This window comes from Boleophthalmus pectinirostris, unplaced genomic scaffold (genome assembly GCF_026225935.1).
Source record: "Boleophthalmus pectinirostris isolate CB_2022bp ecotype Guang Dong unplaced genomic scaffold, ASM2622593v1 HiC_scaffold_10, whole genome shotgun sequence".
NCBI lineage: Eukaryota > Metazoa > Chordata > Actinopteri > Gobiiformes > Gobiidae > Boleophthalmus > Boleophthalmus pectinirostris.
The window spans coordinates 26,871,891-26,886,591 of NW_026570971.1; the positions used below are offsets into that span (position 1 = coordinate 26,871,891).

At 38.5% G+C, this 14,701-nt stretch overlaps 1 protein-coding gene across 2 annotated transcripts; it reads left to right on the forward strand.

The window, feature by feature from the left end:
* The first annotated feature begins 312 nt into the window (after positions 1-312).
* On the forward strand, positions 313-12,850 carry gng7 (guanine nucleotide binding protein (G protein), gamma 7). 2 transcript variants are annotated; one of them, XM_020919027.2, is made up of 4 exons: positions 313-409; positions 3,990-4,103; positions 5,390-5,505; positions 6,446-12,850. In XM_020919027.2, exons 3-4 carry the CDS (start codon positions 5,425-5,427, stop codon positions 6,569-6,571), a joined length of 207 nt encoding a protein of 68 aa, XP_020774686.1. In that variant the 5' UTR covers positions 313-409; positions 3,990-4,103; positions 5,390-5,424; the 3' UTR covers positions 6,572-12,850. The 2 variants fall into 2 exon arrangements, with proteins under 2 accessions (XP_020774686.1, XP_020774687.1); XM_020919028.2 differs by lacking the exon at positions 313-409 and adding an exon at positions 540-619.
* Positions 12,851-14,701: the final 1,851 nt, after the last annotated feature.

The following is a 14,701-nucleotide window of genomic DNA, read 5'->3' on the forward strand; positions in this document are numbered from 1 at the left end:
TTTGTCTCAGTGGTTCTTATTGAGCACAACTGACATTAAATGCAAAAAAAGAAGCAAAACACTACTAGACTATTAATTGAAACTTGTCTATCACCACATCTATTCATAGTTTGCCATATATTAAACCATATAAACCATAAAAAAAATCCTGGTTTATAGGGTGAGGGGCCATCCACTAATGAAAGAACATAGTAACGCGTGAGGCAGTGCTTGCTTGTGCCGTGGCTGCTGCTGCTTGAGGGAGCGAAGGAAGCAGCGGAGAGGCGAGGGGAGGGGGCTGAGGAGTGGACAGACAGCGGTATCCGAGGGGGAGGCGTTTGGCTCGGGGAGCGAACGAGCGGCGAGAGGGTGAGAAACCAGCGGATCTGGCCCTTTAAATCACCAATACTGCTACGGCGCACATCAAGAGGTGAGTTTCTATGCTGTTTTCTGTCCATTTCCACCAAGGCGTCGGCCGTGTTTTCCAGTAGCAGACCGTGTCACGATTTCGGATTTCCCCCAGCCCCTTTTCTCACCGGCAAGAAGGGTGTGGGAAGGACCGGAGAGGGGTCAGCGAAGATCCGCCTGCCGCTCGACCACTGAACCGCGCGTCTTAATCCAACCGCTGGATTTTTACCAAGTAGGCCCCTTTAGCATTTGCATTACAGCGGGAGATAAGAGGCACTGTCGCCGCTTTCTTTGCCTTTACATTGGCTCGACTCAGAACATGTCACCACCCCGCTACCTCTCCCTCACCAAGGCCTATTCGCGTTGACATACTGTACGGCAGCTACGGCGCGCTCCACTTGGGAAAAATATCATATGTGACCAAGGTGTAGTGGTGTGCGTAAAAGCGTGATTGTACGTGTGTGTAGTGAATAGCCACGGGAGAGGGAGAGGACATGCTGTTCTATCCATCAAAATGCCCGCATTGTGTTTTCTCAGCAGCAGCAAGCAAGCAAGGGCCTCTAGTCGGTACAGTAGGCCCGAGCGGAGCAGCGAGGATCGATAAGGAATCATGCATATTTCTCTTGCGGCTGGAGGGGCTCGTCCACCAACTCCCTGTGGTCGCTTGGTAGGATGTGCCGAGTCCGATAACGGGAGACAGTTTTGGTTCATTCCCTTTGCCTTTGCGCGTAATTGTGGGTAATTTCAGGGCTCGTGAGCACGGAGATGCCCAAAAGACAAGAAGGATGTTTAACTGCTTTTAAGGGCTCCATCATCTGAGTGTAGCGTATGCCAAAGCGAGTTAGGGAAATCAACAGGCAATAGCACTGTTTCTTACTTATACTAGGCCATACATCCAATTATTAGCCTATTACGAATGGTATGACGTGCAAAATGTAGCCTCTATGTGCATATTATTAGTATGGTTATCTCCTGGCTCAAGCCTCTCTAGTGTATATATTTAGTTTTAAAATAGCATGTTATCTTGTATTAGTTGTAATGGTGTATCTGTGTTTATGGTGAATGGCTGGAAATGACAATAACAGACTGTTCTGGTTTTGGTCAATAGGTAGGCTGCAGGACAGGTACAGTATAATCAAGTCAATAAGCCAAATAGTCAATTAAGTGGTTGCCATGGTGCTTCTGTGACTATGTAGTTGTGTATCCACTTACAGTATGGCCAGTCAATGTTTGTGTGAATAAACCTTTATCAAATTACGCTCTTTTCTGATCTGTTATAATGTTGTTTCCTCATCACAAACATATCTGGAGTTGTGTTAGTTTCATTCTTACATTTTTAACACACAAACACTGTTTATTTAGACTGGGTAGTAATACAGGAAGTGCTTCACTGTGATTTTAAACTTCATACACCTTCACTCTAGAATCATTTGGATGATTTCAGCTGTAAGATTGTTGATCTCTAAACGGTAACTTGAAAACTACAGCTTCATGACTTCACAAGGTAGAACAAAGCATTTTGAGCTTTGGAGATGTAGACAAATAATACAGAAATACTTAGACAAGTGTAAATGAAACAAAACTCAACTCCAGGTACATTTGTGAGGAGGTAACAACATTCTAACATGTCTTAAAGCTTCTAAGAATCAAATATAAGATGGTGTTTTCAAGTACATCTCTGTATATATAGTTTTTTGTGCAAGATCCTAATGGTTTTGAGAACTTTTGCCAGTGCCATGCCAAGTCCCCTTTTAGTCAATTAAAAATCGATTCAAGAATAGGCTATCTTTAGTGGACCACAGCCTAGTGCTTTCTTTGTTATATGATTCAGGTATTTCTACTATTGAACAATGCCTAAATGTTTAATCATACTAAATATTTATGTATACTTTTTTCTACACTGTATTATAAGCATAGCAATAGAAAACTGTATATTTATGGCGATGCTTCAAGTGTCAAGATAAAACTTTGTATATTCTGCTCTCACACTTGCAGACACATACATAAAAGCCCTAATTAAAGACATGAATCTCAGAGCTACTCACAGCAGGAGTAATTAAAGCCACACTGCTCCTGGGAGGCACAGGGACAGGCCGACAGGGGCAGGCAGGGACAGACAGGGACAGACTCTGGTCCTGTTGCATAAAGGGGCTTTTATACTCTGCATGTGGGAGGTGGGTGGGGCAGAAGGTTAGAGATGGTTGACTTGAGGATGCCATATGTGTAGTATTAAGTTTTCTCCTTTAAATATGTGGTAGGCTAGGCTTGATTTATCACCCTTAATTGCTTTAGTCTTTATGTCATTGTATGTGACCAGAGCCAAAACAGTAATTGGATTCTTGTACGCCTGCACATAATGAAAAACAATGGTCCCTAAACAATCTGGCGTCTCTGAAGGTTTCGAAATTATTAAACGGCCCAATCTCACGCTATTTTCTGATCTATGTTATAATGTTTTCCTCATCACAAACATATGCAAAGTTTTGTTTTCTTTCACTCACACATGTTTAACACACAAACCCTGCATATTTAGGCAGAGTTCTTCACTCAAACAGAAAACACTCTGTTCCACCTTGTGATGTCATGTGGTGATACAGGAAGAGCTCCACTGTGTTATTAAACTCCATACACCTTCAGTAGAATTATTTGGATAATTTCAGCCAATCTCTACCTAACGAAAGGTAAAGGTAACTAGGAAAACTACCATTTCATGACATCACAAGTTGGAACAGAACATTTTGAGCTTTGGAGATGTAGACAGACTAATAATAAAGCATGTGTGAATGAAACAAAACACAACTCCAGGTATGTTTTTGATGAGATAACAACACTTTAACATGTCCTAAAGCTCACAAGAGTCAATTTTGTGTAATATAGGACCTTTAATGTATTTTGGAATATACTTTATTACACTATTGCCTTCCAAAGAACTGTTGACAAAATATTTTAGTTTAGTGACTGGTTTAAACATCATGTAACTCTACGTATGATAAAACTAATATGTACAGAATTGTCGTATATTAAGGGGCCCATAAGACTGTTAAAAATGCACTGTGTAACTTTTCTGGTGGAGGGTCCGTCATCTGCTTCTGTCCATGGCTGAAATGTTCCACATTATAGTATTACACTTATTTATCTTCACGAAGACAGCAGCTGACACTACACAGCCAAGTCACATGTCAGATCTGTGGAGAAGCAAGCCCACTCACAGTAAGAATGCAAGCTTTTAAGCCAATAAAAAAACATATTATTGTGTAAATGCAAGATGATTAATGTCATACCGGGACATTCCAGACAAAACAAGAACTTTTTCCATGGAGACAAGCAGGTGGTGGACCCTTTAGCAGAAAAGTTACACAGTGCACCTTTAACCTACCCAATATATAAGATGGTGTGTGTCAGGACGCTTGTGGTTTTGGTTGTCACAATTGTCTCTGTTGGTTCCATCCAATGTTTTAATAGTGTAATTAAGTCAATAACAGATCGAGAATACATTTTTTTGTTATAGTCAACATATATTATCGTAAACATTGTGCAGTTCTAATTTCGTGGTCTGATCTCGGGCATTAATTAACACATATTTGTTCATTTTGTCTCTACAGGATCAAACTGATGTGAGTGAAATCGTCTCAGATCTTTCTTCATTGGAAACTGCACACATAACTTCAACGGTTTGTCCACTTCGGAGAGGGTTGTGTCCACCCCCCACCAGACAGGTACCAGCCCCACACTGGAACAGCCTGCATTAGAGGCTCAGAGACAGACACATACAACAAATGTAGATTAACATGTACAAGTCTGATACTGGTATCTAGGTCATGATAACACATTTTGAAGTGTAAATATTGATGAGAAACAATATTGAAACCAAACCATAAAGCAGAATTATCCCTCCAAAACATTCTAAATGCACAAGATTGTTAGAAAATAAGAGCTGCAATAAAAAAAAAATAACAGAATGCAACAGTTAAGAAGTAAGTTTGCATATGGTGAGTCATAGAAGTTTATAATTCAACACTCCTCAGCTCAAATCTAATCGTAGAACAGTAAAATAACCAACTTTTTCTCACTAGTGCAAAGAAAATGTACCCACACCCATAAGTACTAACCCCCAAATTAATGTTCCATTGATATAAATATAGATAAGTCACTATAGTTTTCATTGTGACAGGCCTATTGGTATCACAGTGTTTATAATCTTGGCTGCATTGCACTAATTCTCGGATTTGTCGGAGTAAAAGTGTGACAAGTTTGAAAAACAATACAGCTTAATATCATGCATCAAATTGTCAAGTTGGGTAATACAATGAGATAAAAAATGACATTCTAAAGAGGAATAGAGGAAGCACATTTCTTAACTTCTCATAGTGTACACCACTCCAGGCTCAAAATTATCACCAGTGACCCAGAATTCACTTTATAAACTGTACCATGTCAAAACTAAACTGAACCAAACTTTCACTTCTATGTTTTGACCTCAAGGTGGCGCAAGTGTCCTGCTTCTGCTACACTGCTGCACTGCTGATTCTGTGATCCATAGACCACACCAGTCAATGTCAATCAATAAACATTGGATGCAAAATAATTACACAGTAGCTGCTCTAAATACATACATAATGCATAAATATAATAATTTTACACCATACAAACTACTTCTGATTTATACTGGCAAATTATAATGTATATAGATAAGTTAATTCCACATTTTCAACACAATAACTATAATAGTTTTTAATGCATTTCTATCTTTCTATGTTTTTCAGTTTTGTCAGTTATGCCATAGATTTTATTGGCTTAAATACATGAACATGCCAGTCTAATTACATACTTTCTGTCAGGCTGCTTTGTCACTTCCGGCTCTAATCGTGACAATGCACTTCCACTAAATGCTCTTCCTTTTGTCTTTATTTTTCACATTTAATCGTATTATGCTCATTATATTACATCATTATATTTTTCAGTTATAAGTAAAATGTGCATGTTTTTTTCTCTCTTTCTACAGTTTTCTTAGGTGTTGGTGTCTTCTGATGGATCAGTATGTCTACCACTAACAATATCGCCCAGGCCCGAAAACTGGTGGAACAGCTAAGGATCGAGGCAGGGTTTGAGCGCATCAAAGTCAGTGATATTTTTACTGTATTCAACACTGGGATGTACCCATGTAATCATTATAAACATTAACAATGCATGCATTTGTAAGCACCTACAGGTCTGAAATAAATTTTTTTGTATGCTATATTTATTATTATTATCTTTATATTTGCTAATCTCAGTGGTAGTATTGATATACACTACGGCTGGATATCATAAAGAAGCTGCTGATACAATACATAACTCGATACACAGGCCAGATACGATACATCTCTCAATACAGTGAGCTTTCGATTTGATATGATTTAATATGATATATATATTTCAAATCAATTCAATATAGTTCAATAAAAAAATAAAGCCTAACTCATGGCTGTTTTTGTTAAACCTCTTTGTGTACAAAGTTAATATGAATCACACCCATTTTAATCATCAGAACAGTGAATATGTCAAATGTGTTGTATCAACAAGTTTCCTTCCTCTAAACAAGCAACAAAACTGTAGCAATGTAACAAAATAGTAAAATATGACAATACTCTTGGCGATATATATCGATAGAGCAGCCCACAATATCAATACTTTATTATCACATTAAATCAGTATTTTTATATTTTTGCACACCTTTTTTGTACTAAAGGCAAGTCCATGAACTAAATCTTGACTTGTCTATCTCTCTCCTGCTCTCTCTCACCCTCCCATCCTTCTCTCTCTCTCTTTCTCTCTCTCTCTTTCAACACTCCGATTTTCTGCTCTTTCTGCCCTCCTATTTTTTCTCTTTATCACCTCTCTCCCTCCCTGACCCCCCCTCACCTCTCTTTCTCTTTCTTTCTCTCACGCCTCTGCCCCCCCACTCTTCCCTCGCTCTCTGTCTCTTGCTCTCTTCCACCCCCTCTCTCTTTCTGCCCCACCGCTTTCTATCCCCTCTCAACCCCCTCTTTCTCGCTATCTCATTCTCTCTCTCCCTCAGGTGTCCAAAGCGGCCGCAGACCTGATGAGTTACTGTGAGCAGCACGCCCGTAGTGACCCTCTCCTCGTCGGGGTGCCCACCTCTGAAAACCCTTTCAAGGACAAGAAGCCCTGCATCATCCTATAGCTCTCCTCTTTGTACCTGTGCTCTCAGTAACACACACACAGACGCACACACACACATATTTGCACATTAACCTGATTTGACCTCCCTTGTTTTTGTTCTCACATAAAAAAAAAAAATAACACACCTCCTTTACAGGTCCTACTCTCTCGCATTACACACGCTCCAAAAATAACTCAAACACGCCATACTGTTTGGCTACAGGTAGGGGGCAGCAAGTATCATATGCTCCCACTTTTTCAAAGCTGTTTATCACTGATTAAAGGTGCTTTGGCAGAGTTTGCTAGTAATAGTACACCAGGTCAACTGAAGGAATCTGTAACGAGTATTGAATTGATTAAACTAGATGAAGGATGGATAACTGTGTTATAGACTGTGAGAGCGTGTGTTTAGGTTTTAGCCAATGAATTTATAGTCTCACCTCAAAATGTTTAAAATTCAAGTAGGACATTTACAACCTTAAACCTGTCTGTATTAAACTATGATAGACAAGATTAACTTTGGAGCAAGTGGCTAAAGCCTTTTTTTTAGAGCTAGCATGATTCTACTCAAGCCTAGCTCAGGGTCGTTCTGCCTGTGACCTACCCAATATGGCCGCCTACAGCCTTTGGCCAAATCTCCAGCTGTGCCAAACTTGTACAGAAATTCTCCACTAGATGCAGGTCTGCTTTCACTCTTTCCTCTGTATCTTCGATGTACATTTTTTTTCTTAGCAGTTTGTGGAATACATGTAGGTTTTATATTTTTGTTGGACTTATTATAGTATTTTACAGTTTTAACATTTATTTTACAGTATTTTTGGTGATGTAACCCCCTGGTGGATCAGGTTTCAAGCCAACTAGAACGAAACTACATTGGTCTTAGTATTGACCCAGGGGGGCACCGCGTTTTTTTCCTAAATATCATGCCTCCTATTACTTTAGTTTACACATTAAGGTGATATTTCAGACTAGACATGCCCAGATTAGTTTACACCTATCCCAAAAAAGCTATATCAGAAAATGAAGGCACCCTTTTGTCCATTTTTTCCTAATTAGAGGTGCAATAGGCGACTTTATTTCATGTTTCAACATATGAAGGTGCTTAGTGTTTTTGTTTTGCTTTGATAATGAAGAAGCCTGTTTTTGAGGTTAGATTCTTGAAAATTTTCCGACTTTCCCTAACTACAACGTGTCTTCTTTTTTACACCCTTCTTTTTCCTCTACAACTTTACTTCTTTCTGAAAAACCAAACTTGATTGTAAAAAAAAAGAAGATAAAAAATATGAAGTTGCGACAAACAAACTAAATGTATAAACTTTCTTTGAGATGTGCAGAAGTGATCAGTTGAGAGTAGCCGTATTGGATTTTATTTTGAGTTTCTTCTTTCTATGGAGTCCATGGATCCTGGTCAGTTGAGTATTACCCTGTACAGTGTTTGTAAGATACAAGATCTAAACACGACGTCCCCTCTGTGGATGTTCGATTTTTTTACTTTTACTTTATCTTCATGTCGGTCAAGTTTCTGTCTCTCGTCACCTCTTATTTTGGACCATTTGTGTCATTGGGGCTTTTGAGTGGGGTTGGTTGTAGCAGCACTGAAAGTAATGAAGGATAGAAAGCCAAGATTTAGTTTTGTTAAAGATTATACAGTTGAAAGATGAGTCTCCGCTAGTCATTCGGTTGACTTAAGACTTCCGTTAAGGCCATTTCTAATTTGTAACTTTTATTTCTCTTGTCGAAACAGTTTTATAGGATTTTAGAGAGAAAAAACTAAATATTTATCTGTCTTATTTCGTGGTTCTCAATCTGTAGTATAAGAACCACTAGAGGACAAACGCCTTCTGTCCTTAGACTTCACTTCTCTAAGCTCATCAATCTCTTGCCTCATATTAGGTATTACACACTCTTGTTGATACTGTCGACTGAAGAAGACTCTTATTGGTTGTTTTAATTCTGAATTTTGTGAGCTCTGACACTAAACATTGAATTCATAAATAGGCTTTTCAATTTGGTGTTTACTCAAAGTCCATTTCTTTCATAGAAGTGGCGAGAAGAGCATAGCAATTAGCGTAACTACTCGCTATTATCTTTTTAAATCTGCTATAACCTATATACGCTGGTATTGTCTTGGTCTGTTTGCAATTTAGCGTCACCATCATTGTATTTCATCCAAGCTGCTACAACCCCCCTTTACTCCTTCTCCCACCTGGAAAAGCCTTCACATTTTGTTTTTGTGATCGGACAACTAGGACAACTTCCACACAAAACTACTATACATACACTCCCCTGCAGTTCGCCTGATAGCTTTGAGGTCATGATGAGGCTAAAGCATTGACAGAGAATGACTGGTGACACATGCGTAGGTTTTGGCCATCTTGTCATCTTGTGTGCTTTTCCTTGCAGGTTTTGAGAGCAGGGCTGGGCTAGTTTTTGTAGGTTAAGGGTTGTTGATGGACAGTGGATTGGCCTGTCCCGCTGTGTTTTGGGCTCCTGTTTTCTTATCAGCAGGGCACCATGACCTACCTGCTTCTGTTTGGCACAATGTAAGGGGCGAGGGCTGTCAGTCTCCATGGCAGCACGGAAAGATTTGGGACATTACACTTTGTACGGGTTGGGAGACAGGCAATTTGTATCTAGTTCAAGTAACTGAGAGCTACCCGTGTTCATTCAGTGTTGACATGATGACAATGTGAAGTTATGACTGCTCAGTGTAGTGTGGTTATATAGTAGGTTTGAATGATTATTAAGGTATTAAGCTATGTAAACTGTTACACAAAAAACAGGACTATAACTTGAAAATAAACATAATTTAAAAATCTAGATAGCAACTACCAACGTTTGTGAAATTCACTATTAACACAATAACAATGATCAGTTATAAGATGAGGTTGCAGTGCTGGTAAATGAGCTCCAGGAAGTTGAATATAGTGGATGTGTTTTTGCAATTCCTGTGCTAAAGCATACAATGAAACAACTAAAAGTAGCCATAAAATAAGATATAATTCAATTGTATGGCCAAATCAAACAGACGTGCCAAAAGTTACAGCGTTTGATATTTATTACTAACCCTAACCCCACAAAATTCCATGTTTACAATGCCTCAAATCTCCAAACCAACAAACAACTGGCAACCTTCTACCAAAAACGTTCCTGAGTTGCATGTTGACTTGGCATAGATTTATGTCAGATGTCCTCCCTTAAGCATTTATTCAGGTTTGGGACTGGTGCAAAAAGTAAAGTGGCGTGTGATCTATAGGGGGTGCATGGATTACTGTTTGAATCTGAACTCTCGAATACAGTGCCATTATCTTAGCAAAATATAGAGAACAAGGCCTACTCAACACATTGCAATAATATGCCATGTAAATTTCAAGCCAAGCTTTTACCTGCCATTGTTACTCGAGTAGAAAGAGCAAGAAAAGTACACAGAAAACTCTATTAGTAGCTAGTTTGAAAGGTCTTACATGTTGGCATGATGGTAACAGAATTAAAAGACAAAAAACACACACTTAAGTAAATCTTTGTTATTTTTATGTTGCTTTGAGAGAAAACTGTGAACACTGCAAAATGGGAAACCAACATTAAATTGTAAAAGTATTTTATTCATTTTCACTTGTTTGTTTATTGCCAGGTACCTATTTGATTTGGGTTTTGATATATTGTGCCCTTGTTGTAAGTAAATACAGTATATCTTACCGTGGTAACAATGCTAATATTTCTTATTGTAAGTGAAATTGAAATTAAAAGCAAATATTCTTCAAATGAAAGTTTATTAGATACTGAAATGCTGCTCAAGTATTTTTTAGCATATAGAATAGTGATTTTATTAAGTACATTTATTGAAAACAGTCACAGGGCAAATATGCAAAATAAAAATAAAATAAAATACATGTAAAAAACAAAAACAAACTCAAATTAAGATGATATACTATTTCAATATATTGTGACTACATATCTATATTTTTTTTTCATTTATTTTTATTTTGTCAGTAACTCATTACAGTCTACATACATTAGTTTCAATCGGATGCCATTAAAATAAAACATATTCCGTGTGTAGAACTTTACAACAAAATCAAACACTAAAGTCACTGTCCCCAAGTGTAGGCAGAAGCTAAAGCTGATTTACACTCATTTTTTGGCAGTGAAGTTCTTTATCTAGTTTTGAATAGTAATGCTACAGGCCAGGTCACGGTTAGCTTGACCAGAATGAGGAGGTCATATGAGTCAGTTTACGAGAGAGGCATGCCTGACCTCTGCAGCTCGTAGTGAATTCAGGAGCAGTTATGTTTTTACAGACAGTAGTTGGAGTAGAACATGCTATGTGGGCTAATCATTGCTTAAAATAGTTGTCATGATAACGTAAATAGCTTGGCATGTGTGATTTATTTCCTACTCTGTTGCTTTTTTGGGTTGCCATGGATCGAGATGTTAAAGGTACACTGTGTGACTTTTCAGGTTGTGGGTCAGCCGTCATGGAGATGCTATTAGTTTGCCTGTAATGTGCCACAACATGATATTAAAGTTACATAAGATGCATTTATTCAATTATGGGTGTTTTTATTGCTCAAAAATAGCTTTAAAAACATTCAGTCTTATTGTGAGTGGGGCCTCTTCACAGATCTCGCCTGTAAATTGGCCTGGTGGCATCACCTGCTTGTCTCTATGGAGAATGATAAGTTTGGAACACTGCAGGCAAAGCTGTAACATCTCCACAGAAGCAAACAACTGGCGGGCCCTCTCCGAGAAAAGTTACATAGTGCACCTTTAAGGCCTATTGAGTTGCATGTTGATTTGGCATAGATTTATGTCAGATGCCCTCCCTTGTGCAATTATTCAGGTTTGGGACTGGTGCAAAATATAAAGTGGCTTGTAACCTATAGGATGCATGGATTAACGATGATATCAAAATAGTACACAAACGCTGAACTGATTTAGTAGTGATTTAAACATGTGATTTTATGCCAGATGCCCTGCCTTATTTATTAATCTTTACGGGACAAGATGCAAGATTTCCAGTATGGTAAAGGGCCTTATAATGTTTTTAATATAAAATAGATTAAAGTTGTGTCATAAGCGGGAAACTTAATACTTAAATTGTTGCTCCCATGTAAACAAATGGTACAGTTCAGACAGTCATAGGCGTGGCACACAGACCTATGCTTTATGTACTGATAAATGTTAGTAAATGCTGCTTATTGTAGCTGGAGTCCTTTTGAAAAACCTGCTATTTATTGCCAAAGCTTTTGTTGCTTGACTTTGCCATTCTCTCCATTGTGAGGAAGAGTGAGCGAAAGGGCAGCTGATGTAATAGCATAACAATGCACAGTGAAACCTGAGTGTTAAACATGGTCCCCGGACATGAAACTCCAGTAGGATTCAGGAAACTTATAGTATTTACATATGAAGGATTGCAACTGCAGACATAACTACATTTTAATGCACAATTCTACAAACACTCAAGTTGTCCTGATCATGTGTTTTTTTGTTTTTGTATTGTTTGTTTGTTTGTTTGTTTTAAAGGTGCATTGTGTAACTTTTCAGGTGGAGGCTCTGTCAAATGCTTTTCTCCATGAAGATGTTCTTGCTTTGCCTTGAATGTGTCACAGTATGGTATTAAACCTTCCTACCTTCTTTCATGGAGACCAAACCAGACCAAGTTATAGGTCAAATCTGCAGAGAGGCGACCCTGCTTACAGTCAGAATGCCTGTTTTTTTAGATATTTTTTTGCTATAAAACCACGTGTAATTTAATAAATGCAAAGCAGAGCTGTTTAATGTCATACTGTGGAATATTCCATAGGCGGAGCAATGACATGTCCATAGAAACAAGCAGGTGATGAACCTCCACCCAAAAAATAACATGGTGCACCTTTAATTTTGTCTATTCGAATCATTCCATTGCTGGTTGGGCTTACAATCAGAGACGCACAGTATATCCTCCAAAATGCTTTCCTGATTGGACGGTTGTTGCCTTAAAGTGGCGTAGATATCGTGCTGGTTTTGAGGATGCCATTGGGGTTGTGACATAAAGCGAGCCCCAGACTATTTGGTATCTGCTAGAGAAATAAGAGCAGACTTTTTCATATCGGCTGCATCGGCTCTGAGCCCCTCCGCGTTTTTGTGTTCGGATCTCCTGTGTATGCATACTGTATCTTTTTGCCTTGATTATGAAGAAAATATATCTATTTTTTGTAACTGTTCTCTGATGTGCCATAACTCATGTTTTCTTGCACACTGTTAATATTTTGTGGATATTGCTGTTAAAAAAAGATATTGAGAAGTAGATAACATTAATAAAAAGATGATATAATGACATATATTGTGGTCATTTGTATTTATTTATCTATTTATATTTGTTTATTAATCTGTGCATTTATAAGAAACCAGTCATATGTATTACACTGGATAATAGTTAATAGTTAATTCACACATCTGTCCCTAGAAAAGACTTTTGACAATTAATATTACTCTAAAAATATTTTAAAAACACATGAAACTGCAGTAATAAAAGGTGAATATAGAAATATACAGACATTAATTTACATTTGAATACTAGTAATACAGTTCAAATATTACATTCAGTACTTGCAAAGATAACTGTGGTAGTAGTAATAGCAGCGTCGGTAATAGTAGTAGTAATAGTTCGAGGGTCAGTACCAGTGGTTGCAGAAGATACAGTAGGTTTCTACTGACAGTAGTAGTAGTAGTAGTAGTAGTAGTAGTAGCAGTAGCAACAGTGGTAGATGTAGCAGTAGTAATAGTACTAGTAGTAGTAGTTTTAGGTTGAAGAGCCAGTACTAGTGGTTGAAAAAGGAGCAGTGTATGCATTATAGTTGTCGTCATAACACCAGTAGTAGTAGCAGAAGCAGCAATAGTAGTAGTAGTAGTAGTAGTAGTAGTAGTAATAGTAGTAGTAGTAGCAGTAACTGCTCTTGTTCAAGGTTCCAGTGCTAATACCAGTGGCTGCAGAAGGAACAGTAGTAGCAGTCCTCGTAATAAGTAATATTCGCAGTAATTGTGGTAGGAGCAACCATAGTAGTAGTAGTAGTAGTAGTAGTATTTGTAGTAGCAGTAGCAGTTAAGTTCAAGGTTCAAGAGCCACTACCAGTGGTTGCAAAAAGAACAGTGTATGCAGTTGTGGTAGTAGCAGCAGTAATAGTACTAGTAGTTGTAGTAGCAGTAGTAGTAGTAGCAATGGTTGTAGTAGCAGACACAGTAGTAGTAACTGATTACAGTGCAGCAGTAGAAAGCATTTTTCTCATGTTTTCAGTTCACTATAATGTTATTTTGCCCTACAGACTTTGCGTACTTGTTCCCTCTTTGCAGAAGGACATGTTGTTTTCCTGCACAGTCGGACTCATACACTCTGTCCATAAAGTACAGCATGTGCAGGGGAAAGAAAACATGCAACTCTCTGATACAAAGAGACAAGGTAATGCTCCCACTTCACTATCATTTCCTAAGAATGCCATTGTCAAAAAAAAAACTGCATGTCTTGGGACTATTGTATTGCCCTACCTTAGCGGTCACGAGTCTCTTCTCGGTACTCAAACCTCCTCCTACCCTCAGGCAAGTCCAAGCCAATGAAAATGAAGGCGGGTGCGTGACAGCCAATCACGACCCAAACCCCCTCCCAAACCCCGCCCCTTTTCAACTAATGATAAACAAACAGGGGACCCATGTGCTTGAATGTTCCCTATCTTTCTTGTAACCATGACTAGACATGTGAGACGCAGGGTGGAGGCCTTGGGGGTAGAATGAACCACTTGTGCTCTTTGGTTTAGGAACAAGCTGCTAACAACTAAAGTAAAGATGTTGTCCAGATCAGTGGTCGGACCTTTTGCCTCAAGTACCACATAAGATAACATTTGGTACCACCAGATTTAAAGGTGCATTGTGTACCTTTTCTGGTGGAGAGCCTGTCAAATGCTTTGTTCTAGTGAGATGGAATGTTTCACAGTATGGTATTAATTAAACCTTTCTATCTTCATGGAGGCCAAACCAGCAATCCCACCCACTGTCAGAATACACATTTTTCTAGATATTTTTTGCTGTTTAATGTCACACTGTTGAACATTCCAGGCAGAGCAATGACATTTCCACAGAATTAACATGACAGACCCCTATCCAAAAAGTTATACAATGCACC